The sequence below is a fragment of the Nelusetta ayraudi genome, unplaced genomic scaffold (genome assembly GCF_046127955.1).
Source record: "Nelusetta ayraudi isolate G7.1 ecotype Tasmania unplaced genomic scaffold, CSIRO-AGI_Nayr_v1 ptg000048l, whole genome shotgun sequence".
Taxonomy (NCBI): Eukaryota; Metazoa; Chordata; class Actinopteri; order Tetraodontiformes; family Monacanthidae; genus Nelusetta; species Nelusetta ayraudi.
In genome coordinates this window covers 11,259,723-11,280,413 of record NW_027466098.1, presented here as the reverse complement: position 1 = coordinate 11,280,413, position 20,691 = coordinate 11,259,723, and the positions used below count along the sequence as shown (strand labels likewise).

The window sequence follows — 20,691 nt, the reverse complement described above, 5'->3', positions numbered from 1 at the left end:
CCCTTTAAAGCTTCCTTTTGTTTTCCCAACTAAAGATCAGAATGGGGTCAACCGTCCGGTTGATCCCGGCAGATTTTCGTTTTGAACTTCTCACCGGTTTGGTTCCGTTCCCAAAGAACTGCCACGTGACGGCGTTCTTGGAAATGTCAGAGTTGGGGCTGTACCAGGCGTGCAGGACCACCATCTGGCCCTTGACCACCTCTATCTCGCTCCTGGGGATCTCCACCGCAAGGGTGTCACCTGGCATGACAAAGGAAAGAGCGAAAAATATTTTAGGCAACTTTTTAAACCTGATTTATAGTAACTAACTATTCCAAAAATACATTAGAAACAGCATCTTCAAGATTTTCTTATTGTCTCAAAGAGCCCAAGTGGACACACAGTCAGTTGTCAATAAAAAACAATATAGAAACCTAGACATCAAGCAAACAACTAGTGTCTAATGCTAGTTTGACCGTGAACCGTGAACGTTTGATAGTTCTTGCTGTAAGTGCTGTAGGTGGATCCCACTAGAGTACAAAATGGTTCATTGAGACAATTTGCTCAACAAAAAACCCCCACAAAAAAAACATTTCATCCCTGATCTAATTAGTGAAATTAGAAATAAGCCTTCTTTCATATAAATTGTGTCTTCTTAGAACATTGATGCAGTTGTAATGACCTCGTAACACTCACACAAACTTTAGGTGTGAGTGTTACACAAAGGTACAGTTTGCATATGTGGGATAGTTTCTTTCGCAAGGCAACTTTCGTCTTTAAGGCAACTCCAGGCAGCAGCAGCAGCAGCAGAATTTCTTCTCAGAACAAAAAGAAACAAACCATAAACTAATCTCCTGACAGAAAAGGTACAGACAGATGTCTTTCAAGCAAATCTTGCTTGCTGTACGGATTAGCAAAGGAGGGCCAAAACCCCCCAAAAATAAAAACCGTAATCATGAGGGCTTTAAGGATTTTGTTGTTCATCTTGGAGTACATGAAGAAATGATGACAAACGGGCAATAACAAAAAAAGTGAAAATTATTTCCATAGAGCAGGACATCATGAGCAGGAGGAAGGAGGCACGATGAGCGGGCAGGTCGAAGTGGACAAGGGAAGAGAGAACTCACAGAGCGCCCAGTCGCCTGAACCGGACAGCTGCACCTGGATCAGCTGATCCCAGCACTCGGTGTCCACTTGAATCTCCAGCTTGGACGGTTGATTTTAAAAAAAAAAGAAAAAGAAAAAAAAAGGACCCTACCGAGATATACCGAAAAAAAACCCCCCAAATCTTCCCTTTCCTTCCAGCCGAGTCCTGTCAGTGCGGCCGCCGCGCAGCCTCCCACAAGCGGTCAGACGGATGGACGGATGGAGAGCATTATGATGCATAGACGGCCAGCTGCAATCTCCACATCTGTTCAGCTGGGCACGCCTTCCTCCTTTGCAGACGGGAGAATTAGGCGATTGGTGGCAGCGGCGGCAGCCAGGGCGGCCGGGTGGGGTTAGCGCGCGGACGCTTGGGAGGGTGTTCGAGTGTTTTGCAAAACTACAGCAGGTAGAAACAAGAGGTGCGGACTCCGTGTTTGGGGTGGTGAGTGACACAGTTCCAGCTCCGCACCGACTGGCTGATGTCTTATTTCTCCTGGGACGGAGTGACCCTGCTGCTGCTGCTGCGACTGCTGCTGCGACTGCTGCTGCGACTGCTGCTGCTCCGGCGCGTCCCTTAATTTCTGAATCTTTGAATCTGGTAAGTCCTGCTGACTAATCCCGAAACAATCCCAGGCTAAATCCTTTCACCTCACGTTACAGCTCAGCTGGAAATGGATATGATGCGACACATGGTCACTTGGGCCCGGAACGCTGCCGCTGCTGACATCGCCCGCTGCTGCATTTACATTCTCTAAACTGCTATTAGCAGATCGCTTTTTTTTTTTTTTGCGCGACATGTCGGCATACATGCCATGCCATCTGTGTGGCTCTGGCACGTCATGGGTTTAAAAACTGAGGCACGTGAGCGGAGAATATGTTGTTGGGCACTGGGCCAAAGGATAGAGAAATCTTGTTCTTTTATATATATATATATATATACATATATATATATATATATATAAAAAGAAAAATGTAATTTAAAATATAGTAATGTGAAGAGCCTATTTTCTTGCTGCTCCACTGCGGTTAATAAAGAAGGGTTAGAAATATAAATAAATGGGTACACATCTGTCATGGTTTCAGCATTAGAGATTAATATTTGGGTTCTCACCTGTTTCTCGTTTTATTTTGAAGGTTCCCTCCTTCTGTTCCCCACCTTCCTTTTCCTTCTCTACCACCCATGGACACGTAAGCCACTGTGACCCATTTGCCCCATTTGTCTTTTGTTGCGTATGTCTGTGATTACTCTCTTCTGACTCAGTGTCGCTGGATCCTCTTTCTTTGGAATTTGTTTTTTGGATTATACAGTACACCCCTAAGCCTTTTGACCTTCACCTTTAATACATTTTTGCTGCACCGTAACTCCGCCTGCTGCTGCTGCAAAAAAAAAACCCTGTTCTCTGTGTTTTTTTTTACAATCATGACAGGGGAAAGACAGATGTTTGAAACTCGGCGGGTTGGATGAGGTAGCAAGAACACAGCAGAGTTTTTTTTTTTTTAATTCGACACTGACGGGGCATTTTTTTGTGGAGAGTAAAGGGAATCTGAAGCTATGCATCGATGAAATAATAATGAAATTATTAGTGGCCAATATGTTCAGTGGTGCGATGTGGAAACTCAGCCTGAAGCCTTTGGGGAACTCATACTGAATGAACAGTGAAGAAGAAAAACTTGGAGAATAAATATCCATAAAATATCCCACAATTGATCACAGTGATTTTTTTTGTCTTCTTCTGAAGTAACTGAACAGTCAAATTGATGAACATGGTGAGAATACAGCTGCTAAAATGAAGTCAACCTTGATTAAAAAAGAAAAGAAAAAGGGTCTTTGTTTTAGTGTAGGTGCAGTGCAAATCTATGACATCTAGTGGCGAAATTCATTTGCATAGAGCTCCTTTAACCATGGCGAGTTCACTGGCAGGATAGAAACACCATACTGTTGTTAGACAACATTAATGCTGGAACTATACTTTTTATTGAAATAGTCTAATTTCATTCCATTTTAGTTGTGACAGACTGGAGATCGTGTGTGCAGTTCAGCATCTTGTTAATGGCAATATTTGGAGACTACATGCCCGTGAGTGGATACCGACGCGCTTATTTGTTGTCTAACGATGTTAGAATGATGACAGAGTGCATATTTTCGTAGTTTAGTAAAGTTTTGATTCCTCTTGCAGAATTGCTAATCATTGTTTGCTAAGTCGCTAGCTTGCTAATTGCAGTGTGGAGTTGTGCAATTTTGTACAATGGCTAGCTAACCACAGAGATCTGCTCTTAGTTGAAATGATATCGCCTAGCCGTGTTTTTGAGTGTTTGAATGATGCCCGCAGTTGATTTAAGTGACATTTGAATTATATGGAAATATAGTAAAGAGTTGATAGTGATTATTTTTTGTTGTATGTTTCACTACAGTTTGAGAGTGGATTCAACCACACTGTTCGAGATGGAAATGCAAGGAAATCAGTAAAAAAAAAACTTAAACTTCCAAGTTTCATTGGATTGTCTGACATGTTGACTATCTGTCTGGTCTGACATCAACTCAAGCGAGGACAGAATAGCATTTAAATAATTTGTAAAACTGCAACCGTTGCAAGTTGTAGACAGCAACACGCAGACACGTAAAACATAGACAAGAAAAATATAGATTCACACCCCGAACAGGGCAGCACGGTGCACAGGTGGATTACATTCCTGCCGCCGACACATTAAATTCAAAATCCTCCGCAATCTAATCACAAAGCATGTTCTTGCATCTCGCCTTGTATCTAAGCCAGCTGTTGGACATGCATGCATGAGATTGGTTTTTTGTCATCATTGTCACCATCGTTGTCATCATCACCGCCGCCGCCCTCCGCGCCCAATGAGCCCGTGTTTGACTCGTAATGTACACGACACCGGACTATAGACGGATCATCTTTGCCTCTCCAGAACGTAGACTTTACCCCCACAGATCCTGTTAGCGCTCCGGTTTTCATTTCCACCAGCTATTGTCTTTGCTGCCGCCGCGACCAATGAGCCGCCGTGTTTGCGCTGTGACGGTTACGTAACGGCAGCCGGAAAAAAAGAAGAAAAAAAAAAAAAGCGGTCTTGTTTTATCTGGGGCTGCGATTGCGTCTACGTGGGGGGAAGCGGCTGTAAATCTCTCTCCTTGAATAATGCCATAAAGTGCAGGGGAACAATCAGAGGGGATCAGGTTTTTCTTTAGGTCGAACGATGCGGCCTTTCGCTCCTTCATGTGAATGCGGTGAATGCCGGCAGTGATTCTGAATGGAGAGAGAGAGAGAGAGAGAGAGAGAGAGAGAGGGAGAGGGAGAGAGAGAGAGAGCGAGAGAGAGAGAGAGAGAGCGAGAGAGAGAAATTCCCTGATGAAGCGGGATAATGCCCCCGTAGTCTCCCCACTCCAAACCATTCTTGTGCTTCTTTGAGCAGGTTTATCCTCAGAACTGTGTCATTCAATTGTTTATCAAATGAAGGAAAATCTTCACTAATCTGGGCCCGTCTCCATCTGGGATATTGGTGTGTGTGTTTGTTTGTGGGTTTGGCTGCAGATGCAGACGGATGAAGGCGGTTCAAGATGCAGATATGGGTGCAAAGTCAACCTAAATCCTTTACAGCACGGGAGGGGGGGAATGCAGAGACGCTGCCAATAATGCGGCTGCTGATGTGATACTATGCAGCCACAGTAAACTCTGTCCTAATTACATTTTGCCAAAAGCAATCATTCAGCCACGCTTTACGTCTGCTAATTGGATTTTTCTCTTTTAAAATAACAATGTTTTTTTTTTTTCCCTCCCCCCCTCCCCGCCCGCTTTCCTGCAAGGCACTCCAGTTTTGAGACGAGTCTCAGATGCAGCGAGCAGCAGCGGCAGCAATTAAGGCAGCGGGAAACTCCGCTCTCACAAACCTGCACGGAGCAATCAAAGAAAACTCTTGTCTGTCATGCACCGCAGAGACAGAGAACGCACTTTAAAGGGACCCGAGCGCAAGTTCGCTGCAGCACCAGGAGTCATCCGCAGGGGGCAGCACATTCACGCCACGAGAGAGCGAGTCTGATTAAATATAAAAATCTGTTTAAAGAGAATTCCTCTCGCTCCCGAAATCCAAAAAATCCAAGACTTTAAGTGTAAACACTGCAGGAGCGCTGCAGCGAGAGAGAAGACACTGAGCAGCTGTGTCCAAAAATAAACAGGTGTCTAATTTATGAAATGCATGTAATTTGCATGTCTAACAAGGCGTCCCAACCTAATTCTGCGGCGTGACGTCGCGATCAAATGGATAAAAACTCTCTCTCTCTCTCTCTCTCCCTCGCTCAAAGCCCTCGGGGGAGCCATGCAGGGCCTGTGTGAAGATAAACTGATCCTCTTTCGGCGGGCCCTGCTCTATCTCCCCGAGTAATCTCTGCCTTCGCCCATGTCTTTCTCTCATGTGAGTCCCTCTCTGGAGCTAAAGCTTTAGCAGAGACACAGATTTACTCTCCATTTACACCTTTATCCCACCTCCCCTCCCCCGGCCGCCCCATTGATACATCGTGGTGGGCATGCTGCCTTAAAAATGAAATGATAATCTGAGGCAAGTTAAATTGGGACAGTGTGGTCTAAAGGACAGTGGGCTTGAGAGAGAGGGGGGTAGTCGACGGGGCAGCTTCGGTTTGGAGTCAGAGCGGTCATGCAAAAGTCATTATATGAGGTGAGCTGTTGGCAAACTGCATGTGCAACTTCTTACTTTCCTTCTGGAGAAGTGTGTCCCTCCACATCCATGTGTGTCAACGAGTAAGTGGCGTTCGAAATGGGCAAATCGTTTTAGCCACACATGCTACAGGCTGTTTTCTACGGGTCTATTAAATACCCAGAACAACCTCGAACTCCAAACAGCAGCACCTTTAACCCTGAGTTTATAGCTTCTGTAGAAAAAAAAACAGAAATCGGGTTTAGCTCCCTCCTAATATCAACGCGTTTAGAAACGTGTTCAGAACAGGTTGGTCGACACACAAGATCTGACAGGGGTTCCAGAATTGTGTGTTTCGGCCGAGACCTTCTGCAAAGCAGAGGAACTAAGAGCCGGACTTTTCCTATTTGTTTTTTGAATTTGTTGACAGGCCGGAAACTATGATTGTCAGAAAAAAACTCTGACTGGATGAATTCTAAAGGAGGTGCGCATGAAACTTTAACAACATGTTGTTGCGCGCTGCATTTGCACACATGCACGTGAAAGTGGCACGTGCGTGCCCTCGGTGGCCTCTGGTGTGTCGCGCCCGCTGAACCCTCTTTGAGGAGGGGACGGTGCAACGAGGCCGTCGACCAGCGAGGGCGCCGTGAGGGAGGACGTGCGCACATCACAAAGCAGATCAAACGGCGTTCTTTGCCCCCTGTGCGTATTACAACTCTTGGGCGACTATTTTAATAGGCTATGCAAGTAGTGCGTGCAGGCTGTTGTTGTTGTTGTTGTTGTTTGTTGACACAGTGTTGGGAGGGGGGGGAGAGGGAGCAACGGCAGGGAGGAAGAGGAGAGCCGGGTGGGATATCAGTGTCTAATGAAGCTGAATTTTGCGTACACCTCCTTTAAATAACAAGCAAATATATTTCTATATATATATATATATATGATATATTCCTTAGTTTCACCACCTATTTTGGACTTCTGTTTAACCTCACTTGCTTCGATCATAATTCCTGTGTTTTACTGTTGTACTCTGACAGCATACGTTTTTAAACAAATATATCAAAAAACTGACATACAAAGCATTTATCAGTGACATAGTTGTTATATTTTTCAACGTCAAATATCACAGGTATATTAATGAACTATTTAAAGGTTAGATGCAATGTTTATCAGTTAATCTAAATATATCATCTTTTTGTTTTTTTTAATAAATAATTACAACATAAAAACTTACAACATAAATATCGAATTGATATGCCCTAAATAACACAGTTGATAAGTCATAAGTGAATGAGTGTTCGGTATAAACGCTGGTATCGACAGAGGCTGCAATTCACTAATTACAGCCGCAAAATACGCATTTACCTCAGTGAACTATCGTTCGCTCCGCTAGCTTGTTCCATGATTTTCCGACGTGCGAAAAAACGTATGATGCACTTGCGTCAGAGACCGTTGAGTAATCAACACATTAGCATGTCATTTAGATATCTACGTAATATCCATCCTCGACGTTATTTGTGAATTCCTCTCTGCGGCGCGTGATGATACAGCGACTACGTTTTGTCGCCGTTTTAGGTGTTCGTGTATCGCCATGGAATGCTGAGTGGGCGTCATCGACTTTGCGCCTACCGTGTCTCGCTGCTTCACTTTCTATGAAATATTCCTAAAGTTTAGAAACGTTGGGTCGGAGTTTTTGAGCCTTTTCAGAGAAGAAGCCGTTCTTCTTCTTTGTTTTTTTTACAGGATGTAAACAATAAGCGACACTGCCACCCTTAGCGCTCAGTACTATACACTGCAGGTACAAATGAGCATATAGCGGCCAGAGCGTGATTTTTTTTATTTTTTAGCAATTTACAATAACAAGCCCTATGTGTTTCACATGTGAAAGTCTGCATAATTATGCAGCCCTGACAATCACTTTCTCGGATATAACCTGAATGCAACAGTTCTCATACCGTTGAACACACAGGCTTGAGGTTCAAAGGTCGCCGCCCCCTATTTCCCTGTCACACGCTCCATCGTCATTGCCTGTGGGCGTCATCAATTCAGTTCAGTCAGCGAACCCGGAGCAAATTATGTGTGTGTGGATCTCGAAGGAAGAAAAATATCAGCCGTCGTCTGGAGGTGGAGGGGGAGGGGGAGAGGAGCAGCTGTGCTGGTGGTGGTGGGGGATGGTGGCGCCGTAGCCTACAGGTGGATGCCGGTGCGGAGGAGGGTGTGTAATATACTGCATGACCAGCAGCGGGGATGCAGTAATGGAGTTTGCACACACACGGAGAGCGAGAGAGAGAGAGAGAGAGCACTGACAGCCTAATCACAATGCCATGATTAAAAGGGTACACGGCTGCAGCGAGACGAGCGTGCCATGCAGGCAGAACTGCCGACTCCAGGAAAGTGAAACCACCTCCGAGGCTTCGCTTCAATTTGCCACCCTGAAAATTGCCTTTGTTGTGGATGGAACGGCGGCGGAGATCGCTGAGTGTGTGGCAGAACCTCATTTTACGGGGAGCGTGGTCCTGATCGAGGGGGAGTGGGGGGGTGTGACAGTGGGTGAGTGTCTCATTTCTGATATTAAATGCTCAAACTCCAGTTACTTTTTGGTTCCACTCAGACAGCTTCCACTGATAGCACACGACACCTCACTGCACTGATCGAACCCTTCCGTTAATAGAGAAATCCAGATATATTTTTTTTAGAGGTGGAGCCATTTCACTCTAGACTCCAATGGGACAGCCTTGCGATATAAGTACGATGCAATCCTACTAGTATTTAGCATTGTGTTTACAGCCTCCCAGTTTGACCTTCGAGCTACGACAGATGCTTCATGGGCTAAAACGAGGTCATGAAGGGTGGAAACAAACAAACAACCGAGTGAAACTGATGGTGTTTCACTAAACCTGGCAGAGGTATCGGTGTCCTCTGTAAGACCCCCCCCCCCCCCAGATACTGTTGCATTCAAAGCAAAAGCTACATTCTGGAGCGTTCAGTAACAGGTTGTACTGTAGATGCATATTATTGTTAGAAAATATTGAGAAAGTGATTTTGCAGTCATACGACACCTTCTCAAGTCTCCTTCCAAGAGCCCAATTACCACAGAATGTGTAACGAACAAAATGAGCAGCGTAAAAAAAAAAGAAAATACAATACCCCCACCCCCCAAAAAAAAACCCCCAAAACAAAACAAAAAAAACAAAACATAGCTGCACATTTTTGATCGCATTTCCGCTCTTCATTATTCATTAAAGATGGGATCAGGCTTGAGCTAATGAACCTGTGTTCCTCTGTTCTCCACAGCATGCTTTTGTCTGCGCCAGGATCTGTGTTGGAGCGAGAAAAAAACAAAAAAAAACAAAAAAAAAAAAACAGAAGTCTTGGAATGACCCCATAAACGCCCCACCATGCAGGAACAGACAGTTTAGTGATGAATTATTTAAGCGTCAGCATTCTTCCCCCTCGTTATTCTCATTCATTAGTCTTCGCGGGTGGAGGCGCGTCTGTGTCGCGGGCTTTGCTTTTTTAAAAACGGGGGATTTTATTCAAGAGAAGAGCTGCTGCCGTTCGTCAACAACCCTCCCGAGTTCTCGGGCAAAGGAGTGTGACTGAGCCCCCGTGAAAAAAGGAGCAAGAAAATAGGTTATTCCCTTACTTTTGACGGACAGCGCGGAGGAGGAATGTAGGACAACAAAATAGCCTTGGTGTGAAAACGGCGTTTTGGACTGACCCCACAGGCTTCAAACAGATGGCGCTTCAATTATAAATATTTTGGGGAAGGCTTCTTTAAATTGGATTACATTAGTGTAATCTCTGCAGCTATTTAAAACCATTTTGAGAGCGCTATCTCATCACAGTGGCTTTAATCCCTCTTAACTTTTGATTGTGTTTAAATTGATTATCCTCGCACACGACTTCAAACTCCCACAACCGTCCCGCTGCCGCTCGCTATGACGAACCAAATGCGCGTACAGTGAACGCACGCACGCACGCATACGCGGCTGAATATTGTTCATTTACTAACTGTATCACCCCGAGGTCGCAGCAAATGCCCCTGATGAGTCCTGACAGGGAAGTGGCAGCTTAAATCAGAACTGGAATCAGAAGTATTGGGCGGATTGCAGCGCTCGAGACCTCGTGGGTTTAGAGTATAAATAGCACGATGTGTTTTGCATTCTGGATCGGGCACATTAAGATTCCTATGTGTCATTGAGGGATGGGTCCTGGGAGCTGCAGCGCTTCCCAACATCAAAAACTGTAAATAAACACAACCAAATCGCAGCCTCTCAAACACCATCTGGATTAAATTCCGTCTCCCGTCAACCTATAACTGCCAATATTACTATTTATATTGTTTTGCCACCCGCGTGAGGGAGCCTGCGCCGGGGTCACGGCGAGGAGTTCAGCCGGTCGAAGGGTGTAAATGACATCTGCATTTTACGAGCGCCTGCGCACGTGCGGCAGAGGTCAAAGACGGATGAAAAAGTTACACAAGCAAAGTTATGGGTGTCATTTACGAGCGGTCAAGGTTGGCGTGCCTCAGACGGACGAGTCGGCTGCTGCCGCGTCTCAAAGCGACCCCGGCCTTCCCGATTAAGATGGGTCGTCCGTGTCGTCCTCGCGTTCTGACTGCAGGCTGGAAGGTTTTCCAAAACAAAGACAAAACGTTCATTTTTTTTTTTCATTGCAAATATCTTTGACCTGAACAAAATGGACTGATACCGATATCTCTCTCGTCAGGTGTTTTGTCACTCATTTGGGAGGGCTATCATTCCAACTCATTTCTTTTGTCCCCTTCCAAAAATAGAGCAGTTTGAGTTTGAAGAATTCCGTGGAAGGCTGTCAACACAGGGCTAAATATCCTCAGTTTTTGGGGGGAGATTCTGCTGAGTTTTTTCTGGATAATTAATCATGCAAGGCTGCTCCAATGGGTAAATAACGGGACCTTTAAAAACAACAACCCCCCCACCCCCTTACGCAAAATAATCTTCCAAACATCACAACCGTAATCCTGTTAGCGCGCCAGCCAGCCAGCCAGCCAGCCAGCCAGCCAGCCAGCCCAGCGCACGCTCCACCGGCCTTTGGAACGTTTTCACGCGCTCGCCACTCGCTAACCCCCCGACAATCCCCCTCCTTTCCGACTCTCCTAACAATGTTTACCGACGTCGGCCGATCATCGCGGCTCGAGCAGCGGGAGGCTGGCGTTTGTTGCCGAACGCCTCGCTCGTCTTCGCGGCAGCTCTGACATGCAACGCTTTTAAACCGCCGTGCCCTCGGAGCTAAATGAAGAGAGAGACAAAAGGGGAAACAGGTTTTTTCCCAGTAGAGGGGAGCGTTGGGGCCGCCGCTTTGATCGCATGCAAATACCACACAGACACACACACACACACACACACACACACACACACACAAGGGGGATATAGGTGTTTATGTCGGGGGTGAAAAACAAAGGAGCTCATTGTGGACCAACTTCTGCCAAGTAAGTCGGTGGGGGAGGTTTTACGTTGCGTGCGTGCGTGTGCGGAGGGTGTTCATTAAAAAGCGAGAAAAAGAAAAACAGCTTCAGTCGGAGAACGAGTGAGCAAGAGTCTGCCCGAGCCTCCTCACAGCGGGGGGGGGTGGGGGTTTGTGTCCGTCAGTCGGACCAGCGGAAGCCGGCGGCTATATCCCGGCTGTCCGTCACGGCCGTGCCACCGTGCCGGGAATGGAAGGCAAAAAAAAAAACAAACATAATCACCCGGGCCGGCGCTTGCAACCGTCTCGGCTCTTTGAAGGAGATATTTATAAAGCATTAGTGCGGCAACGGCGTGGGGACTGGCTGTTTCATCCCCACCACCACCACCACCACCCCCCCCCCCGCTCCCAGAACTGTCATGTGTTACCGGGCGAGAGGCAGGCGGCCGCTGACAGGGTGACAGGGCGACGGCTGATACGGCCGGCTGGCCAACCGACCGGCCTGGCGGAAGCGGGGGGGGGGGGGGGGGGGGGGGAGAGAAGTAGCACAGAAGCCTCGCTGCTTCACCGCCTGTGGGACGCCGGCTCAAGCTCGCTGCAGCGAGAGCGTAATTAAGAAGTGATCTGATCTCAGATTTCCACTGAGCTTCTCGTCGGAGAGAAATTACAGGCTTATTATCTGGAGGCTACATCAGATACCGAAATGCCGCCCAAGATCATCGCCAGAGAGGTGACGGGGACAAGTCGTGGGCATCGGTGACAGCACGAGAGTGTCGGCGGAATGTTCGGCCCTTGTAAAGGGTCTGAGGTTTTGCACGGCACAATTAACATGATATGAAACCACTTAACTGCCTCTCCATTGAACGCTGGAAACTAAAAAAAAAAATAGGGCAACAGCCAAACCTGGACTATCACTAAACTGCTCCCGACTTGATATTTTCTCTTTTTGAGCCCATTCTCTGTAAACTCGGGCGTTATGGTTGTGATGTTGTGGAAACTCCAGTAGATCAGCAGCAGTTTGTTCAATAGTCTGACACCAACATCCATGTTCACCACGTCCAAAGCCACTTAGATCTCCTTCACTCCGCATTCTGACGGTTGGTTTGAACTTCGGGAAGTCGTCTTCATGTGATTGGCTGATTAGCAGTTGTGTTTGCAAGTAATTAAAAATAATTGATTCACTTTCTTTCTCTGTTATGATTGACTTGTAAATCAGCATTCAGAATGACACAACGTCTTCCGTTCTGAATCTGGAGTGTCACATACAAGTTGACACTGAACAATTTGCAAGAAACAGCAAGATGGTTGTGTCTGCTGCTATATAACCCAACAGCCCACCACATGGTAGTTTGCCCACAAAAGCACAAAAACAACATATGTGCAGGTAGGCGTCGCACAATGCTGTCGTTAGGACTTACAAACAAAAAAACAAACAGACCAAGTGGCCATTAAATACTGTAATGCACGTAAAATAAAACTCAGTCAACTCAGTGTCTCCAAAGTCATTGGCAGTAAAGAGGAAGCCTTAACTATCCAGATCTTCCAAGGCTTAAGTCCTTGTGTGTGGGCAGTTGTGACCACTTTGACCAGTTCCCACAGCCAGAGTGCCTCCCAAAGCCCAGCTATAGATTGTATAAGTGAAATCAAATCTATATCATTGAGCCTGAGGATGCTGATCGATGCGACTCTACAGGGATTCCTTTAGTTGGTTTGGTGGGAAAAGCGCACAATACAGATGCCTTGACTGGTATTATGGCTTTAATATTAAAATATATGTGCATGTGTTATTGAAGATTTTGTGAGACAATATTATTCTGACGCATTTCTCATTTCACGCAACCGATATACCAAAAGCATAACAATAAAATGGTCTGACGACTGCAAAATTATGAAGCTGATCTTGCAAAGTCAGGATCTCCTTCAGAAGTGCACGGCATTCTCTCACATAAAGAAGTGCAAAGGAGAAAAAAAAGAAACAACGTTCAAGGACAAGTCTTAAATAAATTAGGGCCTTTCTCAGGTACAAGTTCACTGCAACTTACAGTTCTTTACCTGAAGCACATGACAGGGGTCGTCCATTATTTAAAGCGTGCGGCGACATGGCAAGCCAATACCATCCTGTATCAATATTTATAATTCCTAATCCTTGTTTCATATCATGATTACAGCACGCTAATGCATTTAGAGCACGGCTGATTTGAATTTGCGACAAATATGCTAATGGAACGGGAAACAGCTTTGCCTTTATTCGCGTGTCGGCAAAGTCTGCCGGAGGCCTTCATCGAGCGCACCCACCGACGTGCACGTGAGAAACTCCTCAAACGGGGCCGACGCTGCGATAAAACAGTTTCACATGTAAGAGTCCCGGGCCCAGGTGGTCAGCATTACCCTGCTGGCCTTCGTCTCCGCTGTGCGTTGCATTCGACACATGTGGCACACTTGAGTGAAGACATGTGACCCTCTTACCAGGCCACATGTCCACCTACAGCGCGTCGCAGCAGCCTGGACAAAGGTGAGGGGCTGCATGTCCTCTGAGAGCAGACCGGGGGGGGGGGGGGGGGGATGGCCTCGCTCGGAGTGCGTCCCACCTGAGCCCGAAACAGACCAGGCAAAGGAGGTGATCCATGAGCTGGAGAGGAGCTGGACACAGCTAGCATCAGTGGAAGAATTTGTATTAGTGCTCAAATGCAGCACACATTAAAGGTCCAGTGTGTAAAACTTTAGCCAGGTATTTAAGGTAGCCCACCTAACAGAGCGTTTCATATTTACAGGCACAGTCAGGTGGGCTACCTTAAATACAAGGCGTTCATTAACCGTTAGCTGATTGACCTTATCTATCGATTAACGATTAATTGATAAGTGGCGATTTTTCCTGAAAACCTAAATTTCACAATGGAAAATGTGAAAGGAACACATTATTTAACCCTTAGGTAATGTTGAGGATCCAATGTGACCCATTTTACAATAGAAAACAGTAAAAACACCCTAACCATTTATCCTCTGACTTTAAGTTGACTTCTAATGGGTCACATTTCAACTTGTTCTAGGTATGTTATGACTATCACAGTATCTACAGGTTGCTCTTTCCTGCCACAACACTGTGTATGAACTCCCCGTGTAAAAAAGTTCAATTAATTGCGACTAATTTAATTTTATCAATTAAATTCTTTATCGACAACTAATCGACAATCTATTAATAATTAACATTCCTAGTTATAAGGGTTAGCAAAACCAGATTACTTTTATTGTACTGCAAGTATACACTTTATTAATGTATTTAAGGGCAGAATGTTAAGCTTTTCTAGAAAAATCATAAATCAAGTCAAATTTTACACACTGGACCTTTAAGTTTTGGGTTCCAAAGAAAGCACTGCCCATTCCCCCATGCGGGTCAATTTGGACAATTGTCGCAAATACCAACTGAGTGAATGTGCACCCTTACCCCAAAAAAGGGAAAACAAGAGTTGCACGCTGTGTGCATCAGCAAGAAGACGTTTCACTCGTATAAATCAGCTGCTCAGCCCATCGGCCCGTGCGGTTATTCCTGCAGAGGACAACAGTTTCCGGCTCGCGGGCTGGATGGATGGATGTGCAGCGCGGCCCGTGATTAATGCACTTCGGTAATTAGCACAGGTAATTTTGCTCTCGCTTTAGCTCCCCGCTGTGCATTATCGCGCTAATGTGACACTTTATTGATCCCTGCGGGGAAATTCTCTTCTCGCGGCGAGGTCTAAGTGCAGGGTCAGTGAGAGGAGCGCGGCCCCCCCCCCCCGGCAGCCGCTAAAAGATTCAGCTGAGGGATGTTTGCGGACGCGCGGCTGGTTGAAGGACGGTCACCGGCGCTCGCGCGCTGCCAAAAGCTGAGTGACGTCTGTTGTTTCAGATTGGGAATATTTGCAGTTTAGCACGGTGACGCTCTGACTGCCGGGCGGCTGGTGACTCTGCTGCTTGTTTCAGAGCTCAGATTTCACCGTCACATTTTCAGCTCTGGGTCCATTTTAATAACAACTTTGGACTTCAAATCTAAAAAAAACCCCCAAAGTATTACATTTGAATTTGCATGATCTCTTTTTTTCATATTACAAACGCGCTGAAGAAACTCTTGCTGTTTGCGCGTCAGCCCAGAATCTGGCCAGCAATTAAGTATAATCTGGTTCTGTCAAACCAATCAGTTTGAGGATGTCAGCTCAGGCTTTGAGGGAATTTTCACTATTTCCTGACGAAATCCTTCCGACAAGCAGACTCATTAGAATGCTTGTCCCCTGTTGTCTGGTAACAGATGTGATTGACATCACAGCTACGAACAGGAATGTTTACACCTGCGTGAACATCTTAGGAGTCACATCCTGCTGGGAGAGAAAAATGAAAATAAAATAGCTTAAAAAAAAAAAAAATGATTGAACCAGGGGTGTGATGTGCCTGGCAATTGAGTTATTAATCTTTAACAATGCAAACCTGACAGGGCAGGCGTATTGTTTCCTAAATCACTTGGATTTTACGTCAATCTTGACCGGATTAAGGCAAAGATTGCAAGACAGCGCACATAGCAAACACACGCAGCTCCCTGTTTTTTGTCACAATTGAACGCTGTCTGCAGCGCTCTCTCCTCGCAGCACTTTGATCGCTCGCGGTGCAGTCGGTTGCAGCTGAAAAGATTTCTGGCTGAAAGTTTCCAAGACGGCTTTTTGAGGGCGCCGGCTTGAAATCTCCACCACCGCAACTGCAGAAAATTGTTTGAGATCCTGTTTATAAAACAGAAAAAAAAAATTCCTTAAACCACAGATGCGTGAAAACGGGAAACGTCGGCGGGCCGCGGTAGTTCACGAGAGGTGAGAAGATTGTAATCAGCATGGATTATGTCAAAGTGTAAAAAGGATTCGATAGCTGCGACACCCTGACACGATGGATTGAGCCGGAGAGGCTTTTAAGAGCTCTCGAGGGTCTGCTCGCCGACGCATTATAAACAGTCCTGTGTGCCGGGATTAGACGGGGGAACAGTTGCTCCCCCGAGAGTGACCATGTGGTGCCTCTGTGCAGTGGTCAAAGACAAATGAAAGATTTATTTGAACTAATCCTCTTGGGCTACTTTGCTTTTTCGCTGCGATAAGTTGATGGATAAGAACTCCCTCGCTTTGCAGCGTCTGACCTGTCAAGTGTCATTTGCTGTGAGGGGGAGACCCCCCCCGGATGTAAAGTGCAAGGCTGCTTATCGCAGATTTGGAGCGAGTCCGCATCACACTCGGCTACTGATTTGGATCTTTTACAATACTTTCGAAATGAATTTTTTTTTATGACGTATCAGCATCAGCGACCGACAAATTGAATATTAACAAGTAACATTATTTTCAGCACTTTCCTAATTAAGCTTAATGGGAAAAAGCTCAAAACATTGCTGACTGCCAAGGTGAAATATGACTCCGGGTGCATCGCTACGCTGCGGTTTAGCTCTGCTGCATCGCTGACAAACAAAATAAAAAAAATAAATAAAAAAAATGGGACAGCAAGACAAATTGCGAATTCGATATGCAACACGTCTCACGCCCTTTAAAATGCAGCAAATTTTAACCAGCTTGTTGTTATTTTTTTTTTCTTTTTGTCTTGCGGCATCGCTTGCGGGGCAACCTAAGCTGGCACGCTGCTGCTCGTGTGTTGTTTTGGTGAAAATTCATTCGTCAAGCCGGGCGCAGCTGAATCGTTGCGGGGGGGAAGGGGAGGGGAGGGGAGGGGGTGTAAGCGAGACAATAGCCGCAACCTGGCAGGTAATCTTGGGACGTATGAGGCGGGCGAGAAGGCGTCGCCCGGCCGGTCGATTCTTACAGCGTCCGTGTGGCCGTTTGGCAGCGACGGGGTTAAGCCTTCAATACGGCCTCAGTTCAACGGAGCATTGATTGGTGCGGAGGGACGGGGGCCACTGATGTGATGGAGGAGAAAGTTGCGTCCCGCCGAGGAGGAGGATGTGCACGTTAGCACTGTTTATATGCGCATCAAATTAAACCTCTCAACGTGCGCATTGTGTTGTGTGTGTGTGTGTGTGAGTGAGTGTTTTCGACGGATACGTGTCAGCAGTCCTGCGCGTCCGCCGCCCCCAGCAATTAGTTCCCAGCCACCCTACGATTTTATAGACACATTTGCGCAGGGAGTGAAACGCCGCCTGTTTGCCCTTTAACCTCGGGAGCCTCCCCTCCCTCCCTCCCCCGTCCCCGCTAGTGGAGCCCTTTCGCCGGTCAGGTTGTGTCTGCAGCAGGCGCACAGATAAACCAGCTCTGTTTCTTGGGCCAGGTCCCTAAGCTGTCTCTCCACGCCCTAATCTCATTAGCGGCGCAAGCTGGTCTTAGCGGAGCAGCAGGACGGAGTGGACAAAAGTCGGCCGGCGCGGACCAATCATAACCTGGCAGCGTCAAAGATTCCAGAGTCGTTTGTTTCGGCGTTGATTGAAATGCTTCAGTTTTGTCACCTGGATTTCCGCATTCCACTTCCTCGTTTACATCACTTTCACTGTTCTTCAGTATCAGTGTGGGGTTGCTTCTGTGTGACATCACGGGCTTGTCCCCGCCCACTGGCTAGCGGCAATGCACTGCAGTGTTGAAACCAAACTCTTTCCTTTCCAGTCTGAAATAAAGTGAATCATTGCTCCATGAGAAAAGTCTCCTGTGATGTTTTTGCTGATCTTTTAATGGGAACATTTAGTTTGAATGTAATAAAAGTGTCACTACTACTGCTGCACCCAAGCTAAGTTCTTCACTGTTTGTAACCGATAGTAGAATCTCCCAACCTGGTCTACTACTGTGCTTCTAGCCATTTATTTATTTATTTATTAATTAAATAAGTCATGTACTTTTACATCTCACCTATTTTTTCCACATAAAATAAGCTGTGTATAATATCCACTGCCTGAAACCACTTGAGGTTGGAATGGTGTGTGAGCTAGATTACAAGTAATGTTAAAACCCATTTCAAACCAACACTGAACTGGCTGAAAACCCGCCTAGATTGGTGTTACAGCATAATCGTCGACTTCATTCAGGCCACTTATTCAGAAAGTGACTCCAGTGAAATCGAATTCCAGGTGTTGCAACAGCGCTGCCAACTCCCTCACGACGACCTCAATACGGACGCAATTCAGCGGTGACGTAACTCCACGCCGGATTGTTGGATGTCAGCGGACTTAATGAAACAGTGGCCAGTGGAAAAGTGCCCATCTCGCCTTGTTTTTAAAGCCATCGTAATGAAAACAGTCTTCCAAGAAGAGGAATAAGCTTCTGTGGACAAACAACGTCCTCCCCCAGGCTTGTAGCTAAACCAATTAGGTTTAAGTGCTGGTAAAGTGTGTTTTGTTTGAGCCTTTGTGTGTGCGTGTTTGTCCCTCCAACTCCTGCTCTTGTAACGAGGTGAGGGAATTTTTATTTACTAAAAGTTACTAAAAGCTGCCCAAACTAAACGTGCCAGCGGATAAAAACTGTATTCCCACTCTGGGAAGTTGGACGTGATTTGACATGGCCGCATTGCAATTTCACTGACCATTGTGGTTCCTATAATTTTCTCATTTCAAATCGGGGAGGACACACAAGGACACTGATTAGAAAATCGGGATGCACGCACAGTCGTCTGCAGGAGTTTTCTGAAAACGGCGGAAGCTCCTCTCTCCGCACTTGGCTCTTCCTTTGGATAATTAGTCACTTTCAAAGTGGGGGAGGACGGATGAATTATGAATCGGACTTAAACATTACAAAAAGACCCCCGCGCCCCTCCCTTCCGCTTAACGTCTGAATCATTAATTCATTTAAAAACTGCGTGCGAGGGGCCTGACAAATGAAGATGTCCCGCTGATCATTGTAGTCCAGCAGCAACAGAGCAATTACCAACTCTCCCAATGCTTGTTTCCTTTATCTGGTACAACAAAACTACACACATCTCCTCGTGGCTTTCCGTCAATGGTCAAAAAAAAACAAAACGCTGAATACAGGCCTGTGCAGTCACTGTATTGCAGCAGGTTTCAGTTTCGAGTCAAAGCTTTTTCTCCCGTGTGCCACCGACTTCCAAAATTAACTATACGTTTCAGTTTTGGTGGCGGAGAAAGTTCAAGATGTGAAGCATAGGGAGCACATGTGATGTCTGAGCCTCGCCGGTAAAGGTGCCATGGTTACTGAGCTTATCAGGACTGAGCAGGTTTTCACAGCAGCGGCTATGTGTCGCCAGATCAATTTGGAGGACCGACCAACCTCTGGGCTGGAAATAGAGATGAGCAAATTCATTTTCTGAAGGAGGGGGAAACGCGTGCGCGCGCACACGCACACACACACACACACACCTACCTACCTACCTACCTACCTACCTACCTACCTACCTACACACACACACACACACACACACACACACACACACACACACACACACACACACAGACTCGTCCTGCGTCCTAATATATGTAGCTTAATGCATGACTGCCTGCTGCCACTTCGCTGACAGGGATACAGTGGAGGGCTGCACAAAGCAGTTAAGGTGTCCGACGACACGTATGGCTACTTTAATATTAAGGTCACTAAAATATTATTAGGATGCACGTCTCCTGGCAGTCGCCAGTTCACAGCTAAAAGCTGAAGTGGTGCTCAGAATGTGCAGCCCAGTTTCTTTGCAATGATTCAGACGGAGGCAGAATGAAATATATTTTTCTGTCTTTTACCGCCAAACAAGTGTGTCACCTCACCTGGGTAATTGGGACACGTAAGTCATGCAGCTTGTTTACTTGCGCACGCAACATTCCGATGAATCCATTTTCACGTCTACTACAACTGCTATTCCTGTTTCCCGTGTGCACATTCAGAGAACAAAAGCCATAACAAAGGCCATTTTCTTACTTTTTTTCCACTGCAAAGCAACAGTTATGTTGCTCCCGTTGTGTATCGCCACTGGAACTCTTTTCCTGCCATTGCATACTGACGTCCTTCAAGCCGTTTCTATTGTGACTGAGTGTTTCACATGAGGAATTTCAGATTTTGGATTTTGTTGTAAGAGTGGCCATGGGGGAAAAAAACAATAAAAAAAAGAGAAAAACTGCACACAATAATGGATGGAACCATTTGTAGTGTGTGTTGCAAAAATGTTATAAAGCCTGTTTTCTAAACAAATACTGTCTATGTTCACAAATATTGTATAAATCCTAAATGGCCAAATTCAGGAAGAAACAAAAGAATACACTATTTTAATTAAAAAAAACTTAATAAGTCAAGCACAGCAGTTTTTACTGCAATATGTGCATTCATTAGTGTTTTTTCTACTTGTGTAATTTGAGATAATATTCCGTAATGTGAGCCACACCTGGCTGGAGCTGCTGCCCGTGTTGGCGGACTAACAGCGTGGCGATATTGCAGAGGGGAAACTCCTGCTGCCAAACCTCGCTGGACATACTAATGATACCGCGGCTTACACACCGGAGCGACACTTCAAGTCACGCTAAGGTCGTTA

General features: G+C 46.0%; 1 protein-coding gene across 1 annotated transcript in view; it reads right to left on the bottom strand.

Moving 5' to 3' along the window:
• esamb (endothelial cell adhesion molecule b) overlaps nt 1-20,691 on the bottom strand; it is a 42,554-nt gene that overhangs the window by 10,204 nt on the left and 11,659 nt on the right. The window contains exon 2 of the mRNA XM_076036326.1: nt 95-240. Coding sequence (XP_075892441.1) covers nt 95-240 — 146 coding nt within the window. The remainder of the gene's footprint in view (nt 1-94; nt 241-20,691) is intronic.